The sequence below is a fragment of the Rhopilema esculentum genome, chromosome 9 (genome assembly GCF_057945365.1).
Source record: "Rhopilema esculentum isolate cy_ngs chromosome 9, ASM5794536v1, whole genome shotgun sequence".
NCBI lineage: Eukaryota > Metazoa > Cnidaria > Scyphozoa > Rhizostomeae > Rhizostomatidae > Rhopilema > Rhopilema esculentum.
Genome location: NC_142823.1, coordinates 12354815 through 12373293, shown reverse-complemented (window position 1 = coordinate 12373293; position 18479 = coordinate 12354815). Strand labels below are relative to the sequence as shown.

Sequence of the window (18479 nt, the reverse complement as noted above, 5' to 3'; positions counted from 1 at the left end):
TGATGACTCCATAAAAGAGGTTAAACGACTTTGAAAGATCTTCAAATTCCTTGTCACTTTCTGACTTATTTGAAGGCAGCAACTGATGTGGTTAATATGCGGAAGAACGCCGTAGTTGGCACAAAAGCGCATTTGACAGTTGGTGTGTCCTCTTGGTGCGATGATGACAGTCGACTGCGATCAACTATCTTATCGAGGTGAGGACCCTTCTGGTGTTAAGGGTCCTTTTTGATGTTAGTACTTAAGGGTCCTGGGTCTTAGGGTCTTAAGGTCTGGTTTTTACAGTATGCCAGCAGCTAATGACAAAATTTACCCAAATCGTTCACTTGGTGATACAAGGCTGAATTTTGGTGCAAACAAAGTTCACACTATTTGCTACACTTCTAGTCGATGAGCCAAATGATTTTTTTATTTTAACGCCATTTTCTGGTGACGTCATTTTCAACATGGCTGCCAGCATATAATTAATCGTAGTTTCGAATATAGTAAAGTTATGAAAGTTACTTTCACTTTATTGTGTATCACATTTGAATTCATATATGTATAAATGCTGATTTGTAAACTGTTCTGATTATTTGAAATTAGTCTATTAACAGATATCACATATTTTGTAATGACGTCATCATGTTTAATTGCTCAATTGCCTTAAAATTTATGAAAATTTTAAGACAACTTTAACCTTATCCTGTAAATATTCGGTATTATTACTTTGACGAGTTATAAACAATGCCAAATTCCATGCAGTTTTGCTCAAACAATTTTCCAATAACTTAATCTTATAATACTACTTACATTTTCACTAGTTTTTGCATATACAACTACAAAGTCCAGTGCAAGATAACCCGGAACGAAAACATCTGCACCTCCCAGTACATGCTCTCTTGCAGCCACATTCAGTCAGTTCTTCACAGCTTTTTGCTATGGGTGGAAGATCAGTCCAGTACATTTTCCAACTGCCATTCACCTCAAACCATCCCCAGTTAACAGGACTTGGTGCATGGAGCACTGGATTCATGGTTTGACCCCATATAATTCCGCCTTGATATGTTGCTCGCTTTGAATGTTGTTTCAGGGAGGCTTGGGTAGGTGGAATGGACAGATACGATCTGTGTTTTCTAGCAAACAGGTCGAGTCTGGCCTCATTAACTGTAGTTGATGTACTTGAACATGGTTACAACAAACCTCTCAAGAGTGCTAAGATCCCTCTCATCTAAATCAAAAGGACTCTGGCTCAGCTTGGTGAAGACAGCAGAAGCGTCCTCACTAACCTCCCAGGTTTGCCAAGCAGATCTTTTCCCTTTTCCACGAAAAGCAGAGACTACGTCACAGCCGGTAAACGCATGAAAAAATGGCATACCACTAGCCCAAGCACCACCGATGACTTCCACAAGCTGGTGAATTGGAATCCAGCAGGTCTTTACTCCTTGACCAAATGCAACCCAGAGGTGATCAAGTCCCATTTCCTTTAAGAGTGTCAAGACAAAAATCGCCAGAACAACAACATCAGTGTCATTGGCTTTTATCATAAGTGACTTGCTCTCTTGTAATACAGCGCTCTTGGCATGAACAAAGATACGAGTGTCTGCCTCCTCATGGTCGCAAGGTGCGATGTCACTTAAAGACATTGCCTGATTGGCTAGTACGGCTTCACCCATTGTTACAACAACAGCGTTTGCTGTGCTGGTTTCGGAAATTTTCTGTGCCAGAAAGTGAAATAGCTCTGTCTTATTTGTGTTGTCACATAGAAATGCTTTCCAGCTCATTGGTGTTTTGCTATTCGCAGCAACCCGCCTTATAACTCCACTACCTCTACGGTTTCTTGTTTCTTGCTTCAAGCTCGGCTCTCTTTATACACCAAAAACTAGATCGGTCCTTCTATATTTAGAAGAGTAGCGGATTTTGGGGTGGCGGGGCCGCTCTAGGCCAATTGGGTGTGTAAGGCGACCCATCCCTCTGCTAGCCTCGGAGTGTCAGCTTGGGCAAGTGACAACAACCCTTAAGCCTCCCTGCCAGGGTTACGGTAAAGTGTATGGGCAGCAGCATACATGGATGAGGAAAAGAAGCGCTTTGGTTAGTCAACCCGGCAGTCAATGCGGTTCTTCAAATCAAGTGGAGGCAAGCGTTAAGATACAAATGACTCGGCAAAGCAACTGCGCCTGGGGATGGTAACGGGTATGCCACTTCAGGTATTCTCCCCATGAAATACAACAATGGAATTACATCACAAGATACAAGTGATGGCATCCAAAGGTAAACCTCAGGGCTCGAGGATGTCAATTAATGTTACCTGAGAAGAAGCCAACACGTGCCTCATGAACCCTGGCCGCACAACTGTGCACTATGACGCGGTTACCTTAAAGCCACACGGACGGGTAGTTGCTGATGTTGCTGGTGGCGGAAGGGCACGCGCTGACTTTATCAAAACAGTCAGAAAATTTGGTACATGGAATGTTCGTTCTATGTATGAAGGCAAGCTCGAAATGGTAGTAAATGAAATGCAGCGTTATGCACTGGATCTGGTTGGAATTTCGGAACTTCGATGGAAAGAACGCGGACATATGGCACTACAAGACGACTATAAGATTTACTTCTCTGGAAACCATACTGCACAACGGAACGGAGTGGCCATCATCTGCAGGAAAAAAATGGTATCATCAGTTCTTGGGTACAACCCCATCAGCGATCGTATCATGACACTTCGAATCAGCGCGAAACCGATGAATATAACATTCATACAAGTTTATGCTCCGACTAGCGACGCAGACAAGGCGGTTCTGGATGACTTTTATGAACAACTGCAGGAATGCTACAAGAAAGTTCCTAGCAAAGATATACCAATAATAATGGGAGATCTGAACGCGAAAGTTGGAACAAATTCACAGAACGATGCAATTGGACCACATGCTCTTGGCACTCAAAATGAAAATGGTACACGTCTCAGTGAGTTTTGTGTAGCCAACGGTTTGGCTATTGCCAACACGATGTTTACTCAACACGCACGTAAACTTTACACGTGGATATCACCAGATGGACGCACTCGCAACCAAATCGACTACATCATCATACCGAGAAGATGGATGTCCAGCTGCAAATCGTGTAAAACTCTGCCTGGTGCTGACTGTGGAACTGACCACCAGCTTCTCATGGCAAAGTTCAAAACAAAGCTCAAAACATGTAAGAGAAAACCAACCACTCTCCGTTATGATCTCTCCAGTCTAACAGACGTCTACACAGTTTCGGTCAGAAATCGATTTGATGTGCTCTTTGAACTGGATGAGGAACTCGGAAGCAGTTATGAAATATGGGAAAAAAAGGAAGACGCAATTTTATGCTCAGCAAAGAAAACTCGTACCAAGAGGCTCTTTTTCAGAATAGGAGAAGACTTTTGTTATCAAACCATGCGGTTACAACAACTGACTCAGTCTCATCTACGAATTCTTCAGCAAACCCACGCCCTATCTTTTTCATCTCTTTCTCTGTAGGTAGCGGACATTTCCTGCCATGCTTGGTATTCAAACTTGTAACAGCCCATATTTTTCTCTCCTGCTTCAGGTATTTCAGCAGGCAAAATAATTCAGCAGGCTGGTGAGGCAAAATAATTATCAAAAAACACCTCGTGTGAGACAAACCAGTTGTGAGACAGAGTACCACATAATCACTTTCTCCACATTCTGTTGGTGGCTCACAACCTTCAGGGGCACCTTTGGATCCAACACCTCCTTCAACTTCAAAATCATACACATAGCCAGAGATTCCAGCATGGGCCCAAAGCTTGTACCCCGATTTTTTGGGCAAATATCTTTTCAAATTATGATGGCATTTGAAGGGTACAACTTGTTCATCAATTGCCACGTGTGTTTCTGGCAGAAGGTTTTGTTGAAAAACCTTGCGAATATCAATGGCTGAATCTTGTGGCACGTGTTAAACAATGAGCTATCTTTGTCGGGCAGTTTGTTGTTTTCGTTGAAATGCAAAACAGAAATTATTTTTTCGAATCAGTTTCTTGTCATTCCCTCAGCAATAACCTCATTCGTGTGTCTGATGACCAGTACATGCAGCAATTTGGTAACTTCACAATCCCCATTTGTAGTACTATTCCAATGACAACCTTTATCTTGTGTTTCTCAACATCTTTGACTGTTCTCGTGCTGAAATTGGTCTTGAAAATGTTTGATTCTCTCCGTTCTTCCACTGAACTTTATTACTGTTTGCCTGCACCTTGTCTCTTTATGCTGGCACTTCTTTTTAGGCATCTACCAAACTTTCTTCTAGAATTTCTTCTTCATCTCCACTTTCTGTGTCTTTACCTGAATCAAAATCGGTGGCCCTGCCCGTGCGGCGATGGAGATGTACGAGGAAACTGCCAAAGGCAAGAAAAGACGAAGGGGGCGGCCCGCGCACAACATCGCGCAGACCGTCTCGAAAGACATGGCGCAGAAAAACTGCACGGCGAAGGACGCCCAGGACCGGGCACTCTGGAGGCAGGCCAAAAAAGAAGAGCCACGAAGATCCAGCCGTAGCAGAAAGGGCCAAAGGCAGAAAGATCCCGACTTCATGTACTAACTCTCTTTTCTTCTCTCTTCTTTTTCGGAAGTTCTATTTTTATTTTTGTAAAAATCACAACTTGTCACCGAACCCAATGAATGGATGAATTGTCGAAATCTGGATCTTCATCACTGTCTGAAATATAGTAGGATAGAACAAGTAAAGAAATAAAATTATATGTTGAGTATTTTATCAGAAATAGAAAAAAAAAGGAAATCAACACTATTACCGTTCTTTTACATGATTTTCCTTCTCACCAGTCAAAACATGTCCATGGCTAGGCCGATTCACTCTGAAAAAAGGCTGCCAAGACTGCAATGGATGGAGGGACACCTTTTTGCAACATCATGACAACAACAGATTTAAGAAAAATTTCAGAGTCAAAAAGGCAACATTTCTTTTTTTCTGGATGAAATTAAAGTGTAGAGCCAAGTACATCAGCTTGTATTCGTTCTTATCATTTTCTTGACACAGATGGGACAAACCCAGCTAATAAATACTCCTACCCAATTTAAGAAAAGAGCTTTGAAAAAATGCAATTCCTTCGTTAAACTTGTTTGGTGGAAATATAGATGAACGCTTGCCTAAGAAAACAACTATTACTTCATCAAAAGCAAGAGCTGCTTCCTTCCCTTCTGACGAGTCTAGTACGATAAGTTCCATAAATACTTCTGAAAATGACAATTATCTTGGTGCCCTTTTTAAGGATATCTGTCCAGTTCAAACAGTTTTTGAAAATAGAGTCTTTTATCTGGCTTCAAAATATTCTCACCAGTTAGGAAATAAATATCATAGCTAAGCCCCTATTCCAAATCAATTTAGATGTTCATGAATGAAGAATAATTTTCAGTCACTAAAACAGAAATTGATTTTGGAGTGGTAGTAAAATTGCCTAAACTTTTATAATGTGGTTTCTCTTTTTATTTATTAAAAACTGGTGACGCATCATTACGGTTGTTGGAAGCTTACCCTTTTTAATTTATCTTTCCATTCTTGTAGGAAATTTATGCATGACTTTTCTCTGGTTGCAGGGAGAAAATCTTCATGCCATGTCGGGAATGGTCTATCCTGAAAATGATATCTGTCAAAGGCCTTTATCGCTTCTCCAAACTTGCTTCCTTTTAAGCGAGGTTTTCTGTATTTCCCCCATAACTGCGAATTTCGTAGATCTGCTGTATTTTCAGCAAGCCATTGTATTTGAGCCTTTGATACACTACATTTCTCTATAAATGACTCTCTATTGTTAATAAATTCTTCTAAGAGGTCTTCAACAAGCACAGGTTCCATTGGATCTTTAAATGTAAAGGCTGGTGGCTCAGGTCCAATGATCCACTGTAGGGGGGGTCTGAAGACCAACTTCTTTAAGTGCATTATAGAGGAATGCTTTGTCCTCCATAGTTACTTTCCTAGAGGTTGCCCTATATTCTGGCCTCTTTGGGGGAAGAAGTGGGCCGTGAAATCCAGGAGTTCGGCAAATAAGTTTTCAACAAACCCTTTTTGTTTGCATAGATTGCAGTTGCTGCCATTTGACTGCAAAGCTAAGAACCGCGAGGGCAATCGCATGAAGCCTCTAAAAAACCACCTTCACCATCAACTGTAACGGCAACCAAATAGCATCTGTCCTTCATAGACACCCTAGCATTCGCATATATTTTATGGTCAGGGAAAGCTCTCATCTGACAGCAAAACCTGAACTTAATTTGGCCTCTCACTGCAGATTTTGTATCATCTTTAAACAATGTCATGATTCCTGTAAATGTTATTACTTCATTAGTGGCCATTTTCAGGACAGGCTTATTAACTTGGGCAAGAAGCTGAAAGTGACAAAACACCAGTGAAAATTTCTGGAAACAGAAATAGAGAGTTTACGAAACATAACGCGACAGGTTCAGACGAGCTGGGAGTCTTCCCATGATTTTCCAATCCAGCACGTGGAGGCCAATTTCGCAACTCAGATTTAGGAATTTTACGTTGTGAGAAAAACATGTACATTCTCATCGAAAGTATATGATTCAGACTCATCGATTTTGTTAAATTTGAAGATTTCATTCTTTTTCCAATCTGAGTGATCTATTTTTGTCAGATTTTGAACAATCTTCCATCTTTTATAGGCTCATGTACGAAGTGCAGAATGGCTGATCAGGGGCTCAACGAGACAAAGAACCAAGATTTGGTGAACATTGTAGTATATTTATCGTCCACAGCTGTATAACACCATTAATTTGTGCCAAATTTTAAAGGGAACGCTAATCTCCCTTCTAGGTCAATAGGCCAGCACCAATTGACTGCTTTTCTAAAATTATAGGAATATAATGTGTAATAAAAGCTTTTGGAAACGTGTGTTGATTTTTGCTACCCTAATTTTGTGTTTCTAACAGTAGAAGGTGTTAATTTATATTCAAAATTTCTTATCTATTTGTGCAATGCCAACTTTAAAATGGCTACAAAGAATTATAACACCCCACCTTTTATGATCCAAGAACCTGAATCCAGAGGTTAGGGCTCGTGTTTTCAGGATTGATATATTGTCATACCCTTTCAGCCAACCCCAAGATTTTTGTTGTAATGAGACTATACATTATGAAAATTACAAGAAAAACTCTGTACAAGATTGAACTGTAAAAGTGTTTTGGCTCAAGCAAAATTGATTTGTTATCATAAATTGTATAAAACTGTCATAGTTTTTAAATTTATATATATGATTGTACTGATTGCTTGTTAAGATTTCAGTGTATATTGCTTTAAATGTTTTCTATAACTTTTTTCTTGATTTTGGTCAGATATGTGTCCTTATTGAATTTGTTAGTTGAAGACGAAGGGGGCGGGCGGCCCGGCATAACATCGCCCAGACCGTCTCGAAAGACATGGCGCAGAAAAAACTGCACAGCGAAGGACACCCAGGACCGGGCACTCTGGAGGCAGGCCAAAAAAGAAGAGCCACAAAGATCCAGCCGTAGCAGAACGGGGCCAAAGGCAGAAAGATCCCGACTTCATGTACTAACTCTCTTTTCTTCTCTCTTCTTTTTCGAAAGTTCTATTTTTATTTTTGTAAAAATCACAACTTGTCACCGAACCCAATGAATGAATGAATTGTCAAAATCTGGATCTTCATCACTGTCTGAAATATAGTAGGATAGAACAAGTAAAGAAATAAAATCATATGTTGAGTATTTTATCAGAAATAGAAAACAAAAGGAAATCAACACTATTACCGTTCTTTTACATGATTTTCCTTCTCACCAGTCAAAACATGTCCATGGCTAGGCCGATTTACTCTGAAAGAAGGCTGCCAAGACTGCAATGGATGGAGGGACACCTTTTTGCAACATCATGACAACAACAGATTTGAGAAAAATTTCAGAGTCAAAAAGGCAACATTTCTTTTTTTCTGGATGAAATTAAAGTGTAGAGCCAAGTATATCAGCTTGTCTTCGTTCTTATCATTTTCTTGACACAGATGGGACAAACCCAGCTAATAAATACTCCTACCCAATTTAAGAAAAGAGCTTTGAAAAAATACAATTCCTTCGTTAAACTTGTTTGGTGGAAATATAGATGAACGCTTGCCTAAGAAAACAACTATTACTTCATCAAAAGCAAGAGCTGCTTCCTTCCCTTCTGACGAGTCTAGTACGATAAGTTCCATAAATACTTCTGAAAATGACAATTATCTTGGTGCCCTTTTTAAGGATATCTGTCCAGTTCAAACAGTTTTTGAAAATAGAGTCTTTTATCTGGCTTAAAAATATTCTCACCAGTCAGGAAATAAATATCATAGCTAAGCCCCTTTTCCAAATCAATTTAGATGTTCATGAATGAAGAATAATTTTCAGTCACTAAAACAGAAATTGATTTTGGAGTGGTAGTAAAATTGCCTAAACTTTTATAATGTGGTTTCTCCTTTTATTTATTAAAAACTGGTGACGCATCATTACGGTTGTTGGAAGCTTACCCTTTTTAATTTATCTTTCCATTCTTGTAGGAAATTTATGCATGACTTTTCTCTGGTTGCAGGGAGAAAATCTTCATGCCATGTCGGGAATGGTCTATCCTGAAAATGATATCTGTCAAAGGCCTTTATCACTTCTCCAAACTTGCTTCCTTTTAAGCGAGGTTTTCTGTATTTCCCCCATAACTGCGAATTTCGTAGATCTGCTGTATTTTCAGCAAGCCATTGTATTTGAGCCTTTGATACACTACATTTCTCTATAAATGACTCTCTATTGTTAATAAATTCTTCTAAGAGGTCTTCAACAAGCACAGGTTCCATTGGATCTTTAAATGTAAAGGCTGGTGGCTCAGGTCCAATGATCCACTGTAGGGGGGTCTGAAGACCAACTTCTTTAAGTGCATTATAGAGGAATGCTTTGTCCTCCATAGTTACTTTCCTAGAGGTTGCCCTATATTCTGGCCTCTTTGGGGGAAGAAGTGGGCCGTGAAATCCAGGAGTTCGGCAAATAAGTTTTCAACAAACCCTTTTTGTTTGCATAGATTGCAGTTGCTGCCATTTGACTGCAAAGCTAAGAACCGCGAGGGCAATCGCATGAAGCCTCTAAAAAACCACCTTCACCATCAACTGTAACGGCAACCAAATAGCATCTGTCCTTCATAGACACCCTAGCATTCGCATATATTTTATGGTCAGGGAAAGCTCTCATCTGACAGCAAAACCTGAACTTAATTTCGCCTCTCACTGCAGATTTTGTATCATCTTTAAACAATGTCATGATTCCTGTAAATGTTATTACTTCATTAGTGGCCATTTTCAGGACAGGCTTATTAACTTGGGCAAGAAGCTGAAAGTGACAAAACGCCAGTGAAAATTTCTGGAAACAGAAATAGAGAGTTTACGAAACATAACGCGACAGGTTCAGACGAGCTGGGAGTCTTCCCATGATTTTCCAATCCAGCACGTGGAGGCCAATTTCGCAACTCAGATTTAGGAATTTTACGTTGTGAGAAAAACATGTACATTCTCATCGAAAGTATATGATTCAGACTCATCGATTTTGTTAAATTTGAAGATTTCATTCTTTTTCCAATCTGAGTGATCTATTTTTGTCAGATTTTGAACAATCTTCCATCTTTTATAGGCTCATATACGAAGTGCAGAATGGCTGATCAGGGGCTCAACGAGACAAAGAACCAAGATTTGGTGAACATTGTAGTATATTTATCGTCCACAGCTGTATAACACCATTAATTTGTGCCAAATTTTAAAGGGAACGCTAATCTCCCTTCTAGGTCAATAGGCCAGCACCAATTGACTGCTTTTCTAAAATTATAGGAATATAATGTGTAATAAAAGCTTTTGGAAACGTGTGTTGATTTTTGCTACCCTAATTTTGTGTTTCTAACAGTAGAAGGTGTTAATTTATATTCAAAATTTCTTATCTATTTGTGCAATGCCAACTTTAAAATGGCTACAAAGAATTATAACACCCCACCTTTTATGATCCAAGAACCTGAATCCAGAGGTTAGGGCTCGTGTTTTCAGGATTGATATATTGTCATACCCTTTCAGCCAACCCCAAGATTTTTGTTGTAATGAGACTATACATTATGAAAATTACAAGAAAAACTCTGTACAAGATTGAACTGTAAAAGTGTTTTGGCTCAAGCAAAATTGATTTGTTATCATAAATTGTATAAAACTGTCATAGTTTTTAAATTTATATATATGATTGTACTGATTGCTTGTTAAGATTTCAGTGTATATTGCTTTAAATGTTTTCTATAACTTTTTTCTTGATTTTGGTCAGATATGTGTCCTTATTGAATTTGTTCCTATTTCAATGTTCTATTAATTAGGCCAAAAATGACATGGACCCTTGAGCATGACTCACTGCTCTGTAGAGAGATCCTTGTCGAGGAGCCTTATCTATTCAAAATGGGTACTCGGGAGCGTGGTCACTGTTGGGATAAGGTGGCCACTAATATAAATAAAATTGGCCAACCACATTTTATGGTAGAACAAAGAGCGTTTTTTGAAGTTGGAGAGGAGCTTTAAGAGAAAGATAGCAGAGGAAAAGCGTATGTGCGGAAATGTCCCCCAACCTCGTTTTGTTTCTTTTGTTTATTTTGTGAAGTGTCGTTTGTCTTCTTCTGGGCTTTTTGTTTGTTGTAGAAGGTGGAAGTAGGTGTCAACACCTAGTAAGAAAAAGGAATGAACTCTCGCGTTCGAAATCGACTCTCGAAGAACCATCGCTCTTTCGAAGAAACTCTAAGAAATCGCTCTTTTCGAAGAAACTCTAAGAAATCGCTCTTGAAACCGAAGAAACTCTCGAGGAACTCTCAAGATAAAGGTTTCCCGTACAAGGACACAAAACCAGGTGAAATCTTTCTGTTTATTCATGGAATCTTGATATTCAAAGAAATTCGGAATAAAGATTCTCTTACATTCTTGGACGCTTACATTAATTATTCGTTGCTTATCTTGTTTGTTAGTTTTGTTAGATTATAAGATTCTTGTTGTTTTTGAATATATATACAGTCCTCTTCAATTGTTAGATAAATATATCTCTCGTATTTTCTACCGCCAAATAGTGGGGGGACCAGACGGGGGTATGGGGCGGAGCCCCGAAAATTTTTAGGACCACGCCATTTTTAATGTAGGAAACGCCCTTCTCCATGATTTGAAACACCCTTTTACCAATAGAAAATGACCATGTTTGCAGCAATTGAGGCTTTTAAGTTGCTTGCCTACATTAAAGAATAGCGCAGTTGTCAAAATCTTTTGATTCTCAAAATAAACAAACTCTTTACTTTTTATTCTGATAGATAGGTCATTAGGCCAGTGCTAGAGCTTTTTTTGGGCAAGAAAAAAGGTATAACAAAAATGAAAAAAGCTCCTGATTATGAAAAAAATTGATGGAGAAAAAACAGTTTATTAAAATTTCTTATCCTATTTGAACAATTTCTATGAGCAGTTGAATTTGTCAAAGGCACTTTGTCCCAATATTTACCATAGCGACAGTTAATTTGAGTCAAGTCTCAATAACTACTGGAAGGCTTTTTTGACACTTGTACAGATGAACTTGGTACCAGATGCAAGATTTCAAAATGTCGATTAGTTATAGCAATAGCTAGCTTAAAAACGTCTACTAATTTGCTTAGCGCAATGTTATCAGCAATGTCACGTTCACTTCTTATTTGCACAAGATCTTCAAGTCTGTCAGGAGACATAGCAGCCCGTAAATAGTTACTAATTATCTTGACTTTGCTGTGAGTGCGCTCACATGATGCCACAGTAACTGGCATGGTTGCAACAATTGTAATAACCCGAAACAAGTCAGCATACAAATTGTGCAAATCATTCTTGCTAAAAATATCAAGCAGCGAGGGCAAGCATATCCAAGGTTTCCTTTTATCTTTCCTTTCCTTCACATCTTTTTGGTACTCATCATATTCGATTTTCCACTCATAGCATTGCTGTGATTGAGAAAAAAGGAGAAACTGCTCAATTGCTATCAAGCTTATAAAATTTAGCTATTGCCTCAATTTTTGACACATTTGCTGGAGAGAGTTGCGTGGATGAAAAACCACTGAATGTGACATCATTTCACATGATTGGTCAGAAAAGCGCTTGTTGAGTTCATTCAGCATTTTATCTAAAAATGGAAAGTAGAGCTCTCGTCTGAAGCATTCCAAATCCAATTCACCATCTGGTCGATTGCATGGAACACTTGATGTTTCAAGAATTGTTTGCCCATCTGTGACACGAGCTGGGAGTGTACGCCGACGTTTTGATTGCTGCTTATTTCGTATCGGTGAAGCTTGTATCCAGAATTTGGCTGCCACACTTTTCAGCAAAAGAAGTCGCTTTGGCGAGGAAGGTGTCGAACTCCTTGTCAGAACGAAATGATTCCATCATGGCTCTCAAAACCCGAATGGCAGCCACTCCAGAAGTGAGATCCATTTCTTCGTTTTGGAGATACTCTGAAGCATATTGACTCAACGAAAAGCATTTCTTGAGTATGAGGCAAGCTGCTTCAAATCGAAATTGCCTAAGACGAACCAGCAAACCAGTTGCTACATTAATGTGCTGCTCGGAAAGCTCCTTGAACATTGAAAAAAGGGCAGGGTACACATTCAAAACAACCTCTAAGTTGTCTGAGCGAGCAGACCACCTTGTATCAGAGAAGGAATGCAAAGCGATCTTTCCAGAAGTGATTCCTTTTGCCTTCAAGTGGTTTTTGTAGACTTTGTGTCTTTTAGATGACCCTTCCATGAAGCGATATATGTCTCCAATGGTTTCGAAGATCGCTTTGATTGTTTGTACGTCCTTTACGCTATGCTCAAGAACAGGATTAAGTCTGTGGGCAAAACAATGAAAATATATTGAAAATTCGGCACCAGCTTCTGTCAAGTGCTGCTGCACACCTTCGTCCTTGCCAGACATATTTGCAGCACCATCGAAGTCTTTCCCAATAAGATTTTTCAGCGGAAGCTTGAGGTCCTCCAATGTCTCGATTATCACTTCAGCTAAAGATTTCCCTTTCAGGCTGGACACCTGCACAAGCCTGATACACCGTTCAGTTATTTTAAAATCTGTGACATACCGAAGTATAATAGACCCCTTTCACATTGCATCGACCTAAAATCCAAAACGAGGCTAGAGTTGTTTCAGTGCCAAACATCAGAGATCAACCTCTCTGCATCTTTGAGATATATTATCGCCGTTTTGTAAAAGATTTCCATCGATTTTCGTATTAAAGATATGGATCAATTTATTTCATTGTCACCTGAGGGGAAGGCAGTTTCCTGCATTGAAGATTTCTCGATAGTAACTGTCAAAGAGCTCAAGAAAGTTTTGTTGGCCTACAAAGAAAAGGTCTCAGGTGCCAAGGCTGATCTAATTATCTGTGCCTATGCGGTTTTTTCGCGATTAGAGCAGCAAGAAATCAGTGCTGTAAGTACATCCGAACCTGTGTTGGTTGGAGAAGACCTTGAGTGTACGTACAACGCCATCTTCTCCTCAAAATGCAGCCATTTGCCGTGGTCCTCAGACCTCAGGGGGACTCCGAACTTTTCTTTTATTCAGCTATATAGCTATCTGGTAGTAAGAACAATGAAATTTAAGCATTTAAGCAAGCTGAAAAGTACTGCCTACAAGAAGTTGAAAGCTTTCCAGTTTTTTTGAAGGCTACATCAAGCATTTTTTAGTGGCAAGGGATAATAATTACACTTTTTTTGATGTCCGCATGAAAGCTTCTATGAAGAATACATTGTACAAAGTCCTTGTCATTCTTTCAAATACTTCTGAAGATGTTCGCTGTGCAGCTTGTACTTGCCCTGCTGGTGCAGGCCTGGGTGGTTTTGGTAACTGCAATCATGTCGGAGGTGTTCTTTTTGCCTTAGAGGATTTCAACAGAAAAGGTTATCAAGACTGCCCAGAGCCTGTATCATGCACTTCCAGATCATCTGCATGGAATGTTCCAACCTCTTTTGTTGCAGTCGCTCCTGTCTCAATTGATGAAACAGTTATAAAAAGAATAAGATTTGGCAAAGATAATGACAAGTCTAATCAGTCAAAGTATCTTTGTTATGATCCTAGAAGACCTACAGACCATCAAGTCAATGAGAAAAGCCTTCAAGAGTTACAATCAAAGCTTGCATCCTGCTTATCAAATAGCTGTTTCTTTGCATTTCATTCTCTTGAAAAATCACATTCACCAAACGAGCAATCATTTATCACTGAAACTGTTCCTTCTCTAAACTCACCATTTGCCAATTCTTCTGTTTTGCTAACTGATTTCCAAGACCCTCAACCTTTTAGTGATGCATATGATATTTCTTGCAATAATTTCAAAGAGATAGATGGATTACTATTGTCTCTCAAATCCCTACATTAGTAGTGATGAAGTCCAGAGAAATGAAAATATTACTCATGGTCAAGCAGCGAATGAACACTGGCAGTCTCATAAATTATACCGCATTACAGCCTCAAACTTTTATTCTGCTATTTAAACTCAGTGGAGCCATCCTCAAAGCTGAAATTCATGTACTATTCGTCTTTTTCTTCTGCCAGTACTGACCATGGCAAACTTTATGAGTCACACGTTCGTTCATTATACAGAGCGAAGATGATTCAAGACGGCTATGATGCATTGATCATCGATGAGCCTGGCTTAACTGTGTGCAAATCTTTTCCTTACCTTGCTGCTTCTTTGGATGGAATTGTGAAATTTAAAGAAAATTCTTGGGGACTTGAGATCAAATGTCCCTTCTCTAAGTACAATTCAACACTTGCTGAAGCTTTGGATGACAATAAATTTTTTTTAACAAAGAAGAAAGATATTCAGTTGAAGAGAAGCCATCCTTATTATTATCAAATTCAAGCCCAAATGTTCTGTTCAGGATTGAAGAAAACGGACCTTGTTGTTTGGTTTGGAGATCAAGAGCCCTTATTTGTCCTTTCAATTGTTTATGAACAATTTTTTTGCGGTACAGAATTTGAAAATGGCTTTGAAAAAAGCAAACATTTTACGACATACTAAAAGCTTTTTTGTCTGACACTCCTCAGAGCATAAAACGTCAGAATAGGTTCCGAAAAAACACGATGGAAAAATATATAACCAGTTCAGAAAAACGCAAGCACAAGACCAGTATAGTTGACCAATCAGTGCCGCGAGCCTAAAGAAAAATTACCAATGGAGTCCAAGAGAGAAAACGAACTCCTTTTGTCTACACAACAAAAAAGTTCCGTCATTTATGAATTTACGTGCCAGTGTGATTCTGGCTACGTAGGACGCACAACCCAAAGATTGGGGGATAGGATAAAACAGCATGTTCCTTCCAACATACGAAACAAAACTGCCCCTCAAAGAGAACAGCCTCCTCGATCTTGTAGTTCTAGAAACACTGTTAAAACAAGTGATTCTGCCATTGGTCAACATCTTTTAGACAACCCAGATTGTGCAAAACTCTATAATGACGACATGTTTCGGATAATTGGCAGAGCCCCGTCGTCCTTCCATCTAGCAGTTTTGGAGTCAATCTACATAAAAACGAAAAAGCCGCCATTGTGTAGACAAAAGGAGTTCGTTTTCTCTCTTGGACTCCATTGGTAATTTTTCTTTAGGCTCGCGGCACTGATTGGTCAACTATACCGGTCTTGTGCTTGCGTTTTTCTGATTGGCCTATTTCGATCCACAACTGGGTATATATTTTTCCATCGTGTTTTTTCGGAACCTATTCTGACGTTTTATGCTCTGAGGATTGTCAGACGAAAAAGCTTTTAGTATGTCGTAAAATGTTTGCTTTTTTCAAAGCCATTTTCAATTGTTTATGATGAACAGTTTATAAGTTCCTGCCTACCAGCATTGAAATTCTTTTATTGTAGAGCTGTCTTGCCTGAGTACTTTACAAGGCGTGTTAAGCGAGGCTTAAAATTATACTTGCATGGTGGTTGGGAAAATTCCCTAAAGTGTTCAAAGAGAAAAAAGGAAGTTAAAAAACAAATGTGAATCATATTGACATTCCATCTCTTAATTAAGATATTAAGTACAATGAACATCTCACTAAAAGTTATCTCACTGAAAAAGGCTAGAAAGGCTTCTCGTTGAAATATAAAGACTTAAAGGTCCAAGATGAAATCAGCTTGAATGCACAGTTTAGAAAGGATGGCAAGGACTAATCTGCTATGAACTACAATAATGGCAAAAGGACAACAATAGATGTGACAAATTGTAGTTAATGCCTAAAAAGGGGGATTGCATTCAATGTCATTTATCCAATGTCGATAATGTATAAAACCTATTTTTATCATGTCTTTGTATGACCTATTCAGTACTTGTAAATAATAGATACTATTTTATTGATTACTGAAGAATACAAATTTAATTCATTTATCATTCTTTTGAGGGTTAACTAAAAATGGCAAAAAGTTTGTTAAAAGGCAGCAGACTGTGAAAATTTGGTTTGCGACAGGAGCAAGACTTAGTGGCAATACACCATCTAAAATGTGATAGTTCTTGACCCTCCCAATAGCTCTCTCTACATGAATTCTCACAGCCGCAATCTTGGCTGTTTCTTCTGATTCTGCAGGTGTCATGTGAGCCTTTGAAAGGAGGAATATTTAGTGTGACACCAGGTGGTAATATATTGGCGATATCAAAACCTCTGTCTGCCATTACATTGTCACCTGGTTCCAAAAGAGAAAGAAGACCAGAGGAAGATGTCAATTCTTTGTCAGAAACACGACCAGACCAGAGCTTTGATATAAAGGTAATTGCACCATTGGGAGATATACCAATAAGAGCTTTCCATGTATTATGATGTTTGTATTCTGACCATGTTTGAGACTGTGATCTTAACCCTTTCGTAGTCATAGGGAAATTGAGAATGAAAAGTGACTATCATTAATGATATCATAACTTTTGATTAATGCATCGCATGGTGATATACTTTACGTCAAATGAAAGCATATAAATTTCTGCATCAGAAAATACAATTTAATCAATGACGGGTTCTCTTATGAATTTGATTGACTGATATTTTGTTTGAAATCTTTGCTAAAATTTGAATATTTTCATATTTTCTCATCTCGCTGCAACCAGAGTAGTAAGGGCAGGGTGTCCGAAAAGGCCTCGTTTTGAAGCCATTCTATCAACAACCTCGTAGCCAAATTTCTGACGGTTTAGTTTCAAAATGGCGTCCGATAGCGAAGACGAAGTGACTGACTTTGTTGTTGACGAATCTACAGATTTTGAGGAAACTGCGGCGCAATATAGTAATTTGAAGGTAGAAGAGTTGAAAGAGTTGTGTAAAAGCCGTGGATTAACCTGCACAGGAAGAAAGCAAGACCTTGTAGAGTGTCTAGAAGATTTGGATGAGAGTGGACCCATTTGGGATGAGATTGAACGTCCGATTCATATCCCGACTTTTAGAAAAAAGTCTGGACCAACAGTTATACTTGAAGAAGGTGCCGCTGCTGTTAAATATTTTGAGTTACCATTCACGCCAGAACTTTTGGAACAGTTAGTTTCTGAAACAAACAGGTATGCAGCCCAAAGACTTGAGCACCCTTTCACCTCACCATCTTCGAAAGATAGATGGGAACCTGTCACAGTTGTGGAGCTGGGGCAAAAAAACTGTTTTCAGTTACCATCGTTTTAGAGACATATTCAGGTTTCTACATTGTAATGATAATAGTGCTGCGTTGCCAAAAGGTCATGAAAGTCATGATAAATTGCAAAAAGTGAGGCCTATTATGAACTTGCTGCAGCAATCATTCCAAAGATGTTGGGTGCCCCATCAACAGAACAGTATTGATGAGGGCATGATTTTCTTCACTGGAAGGAGACCTTTGAAACAGTATATGAAGGACAAGCCCAATAAATGGGGCTTCAAGATGTGGAAGCTTGTAGATTCCATTTCTGGATACCTATATGCTTTTGATATTTACACGGGTAAAGGGGAGGAAAGAGAGGTTGGTCTTGGAGAGCATGTCGTTTTACAAATGGCAGAACATTTGCAACTTGGCCAGCCATGGATGCTTTTTTTGATAACTTCTTTTCCTCCATTCCACTTATCGACAAGTTGTATGAAAGGGGCATATATGCTACAGCAACAATTCGCTCATGTAGAACTGGGGTCCCAGTTGAAATCAAAGAGGCAAAGCTTCAACCTGGTGAAATGATTTGGAGGATGAAAGACCCCCAGACAGTCATCACCAAATGGAAGGACACAAAAGATGTGATTCTGATCAGCAGTATGTGTAGGGCCACACCAGGTGACACAGATGTTGTCAAGAAGTCTCAAAGAGGCACTGCTGAAAAAATTGTGCGTCAATGTCCACCTTGCATTACAGCATACCGGTCAAATATGGGAGGTGTTGACACAAATGATCAACTGATAGCTTACAACAGTATGTCAAGAAAATCCTACAGGTGGTGGCTCCCAATTTTTTTTGATATGCTAAAAGAAGCTGT

General features: G+C 39.1%; 2 protein-coding genes and 2 pseudogenes across 2 annotated transcripts; 1 reads left to right on the top strand and 3 right to left on the bottom strand.

Moving 5' to 3' along the window:
- On the bottom strand, positions 1-1763 carry LOC148959713 (uncharacterized). The gene has a single exon (XM_089109988.1). The coding sequence runs from the start codon at positions 1761-1763 to the stop codon at positions 1143-1145; it is 621 nt and encodes a 206-aa protein (XP_088966114.1). The 3' UTR covers positions 1-1142.
- A 549-nt stretch (positions 1764-2312) lies between these two features.
- On the top strand, positions 2313-3482 carry LOC148959712 (protein CFDP2 pseudogene; annotated as a pseudogene).
- Positions 3483-12301: 8819 nt separating this feature from the next.
- LOC148959711 (zinc finger MYM-type protein 1-like) lies at positions 12302-12946 on the bottom strand. Its single transcript, XM_089110351.1, has one exon. It carries the CDS (start codon positions 12944-12946, stop codon positions 12302-12304), a length of 645 nt encoding a protein of 214 aa, XP_088966477.1.
- Positions 12947-16390: 3444 nt separating this feature from the next.
- LOC148959710 (uncharacterized) lies at positions 16391-16877 on the bottom strand (annotated as a pseudogene).
- Between the last annotated feature and the right edge of the window lie 1602 nt (positions 16878-18479).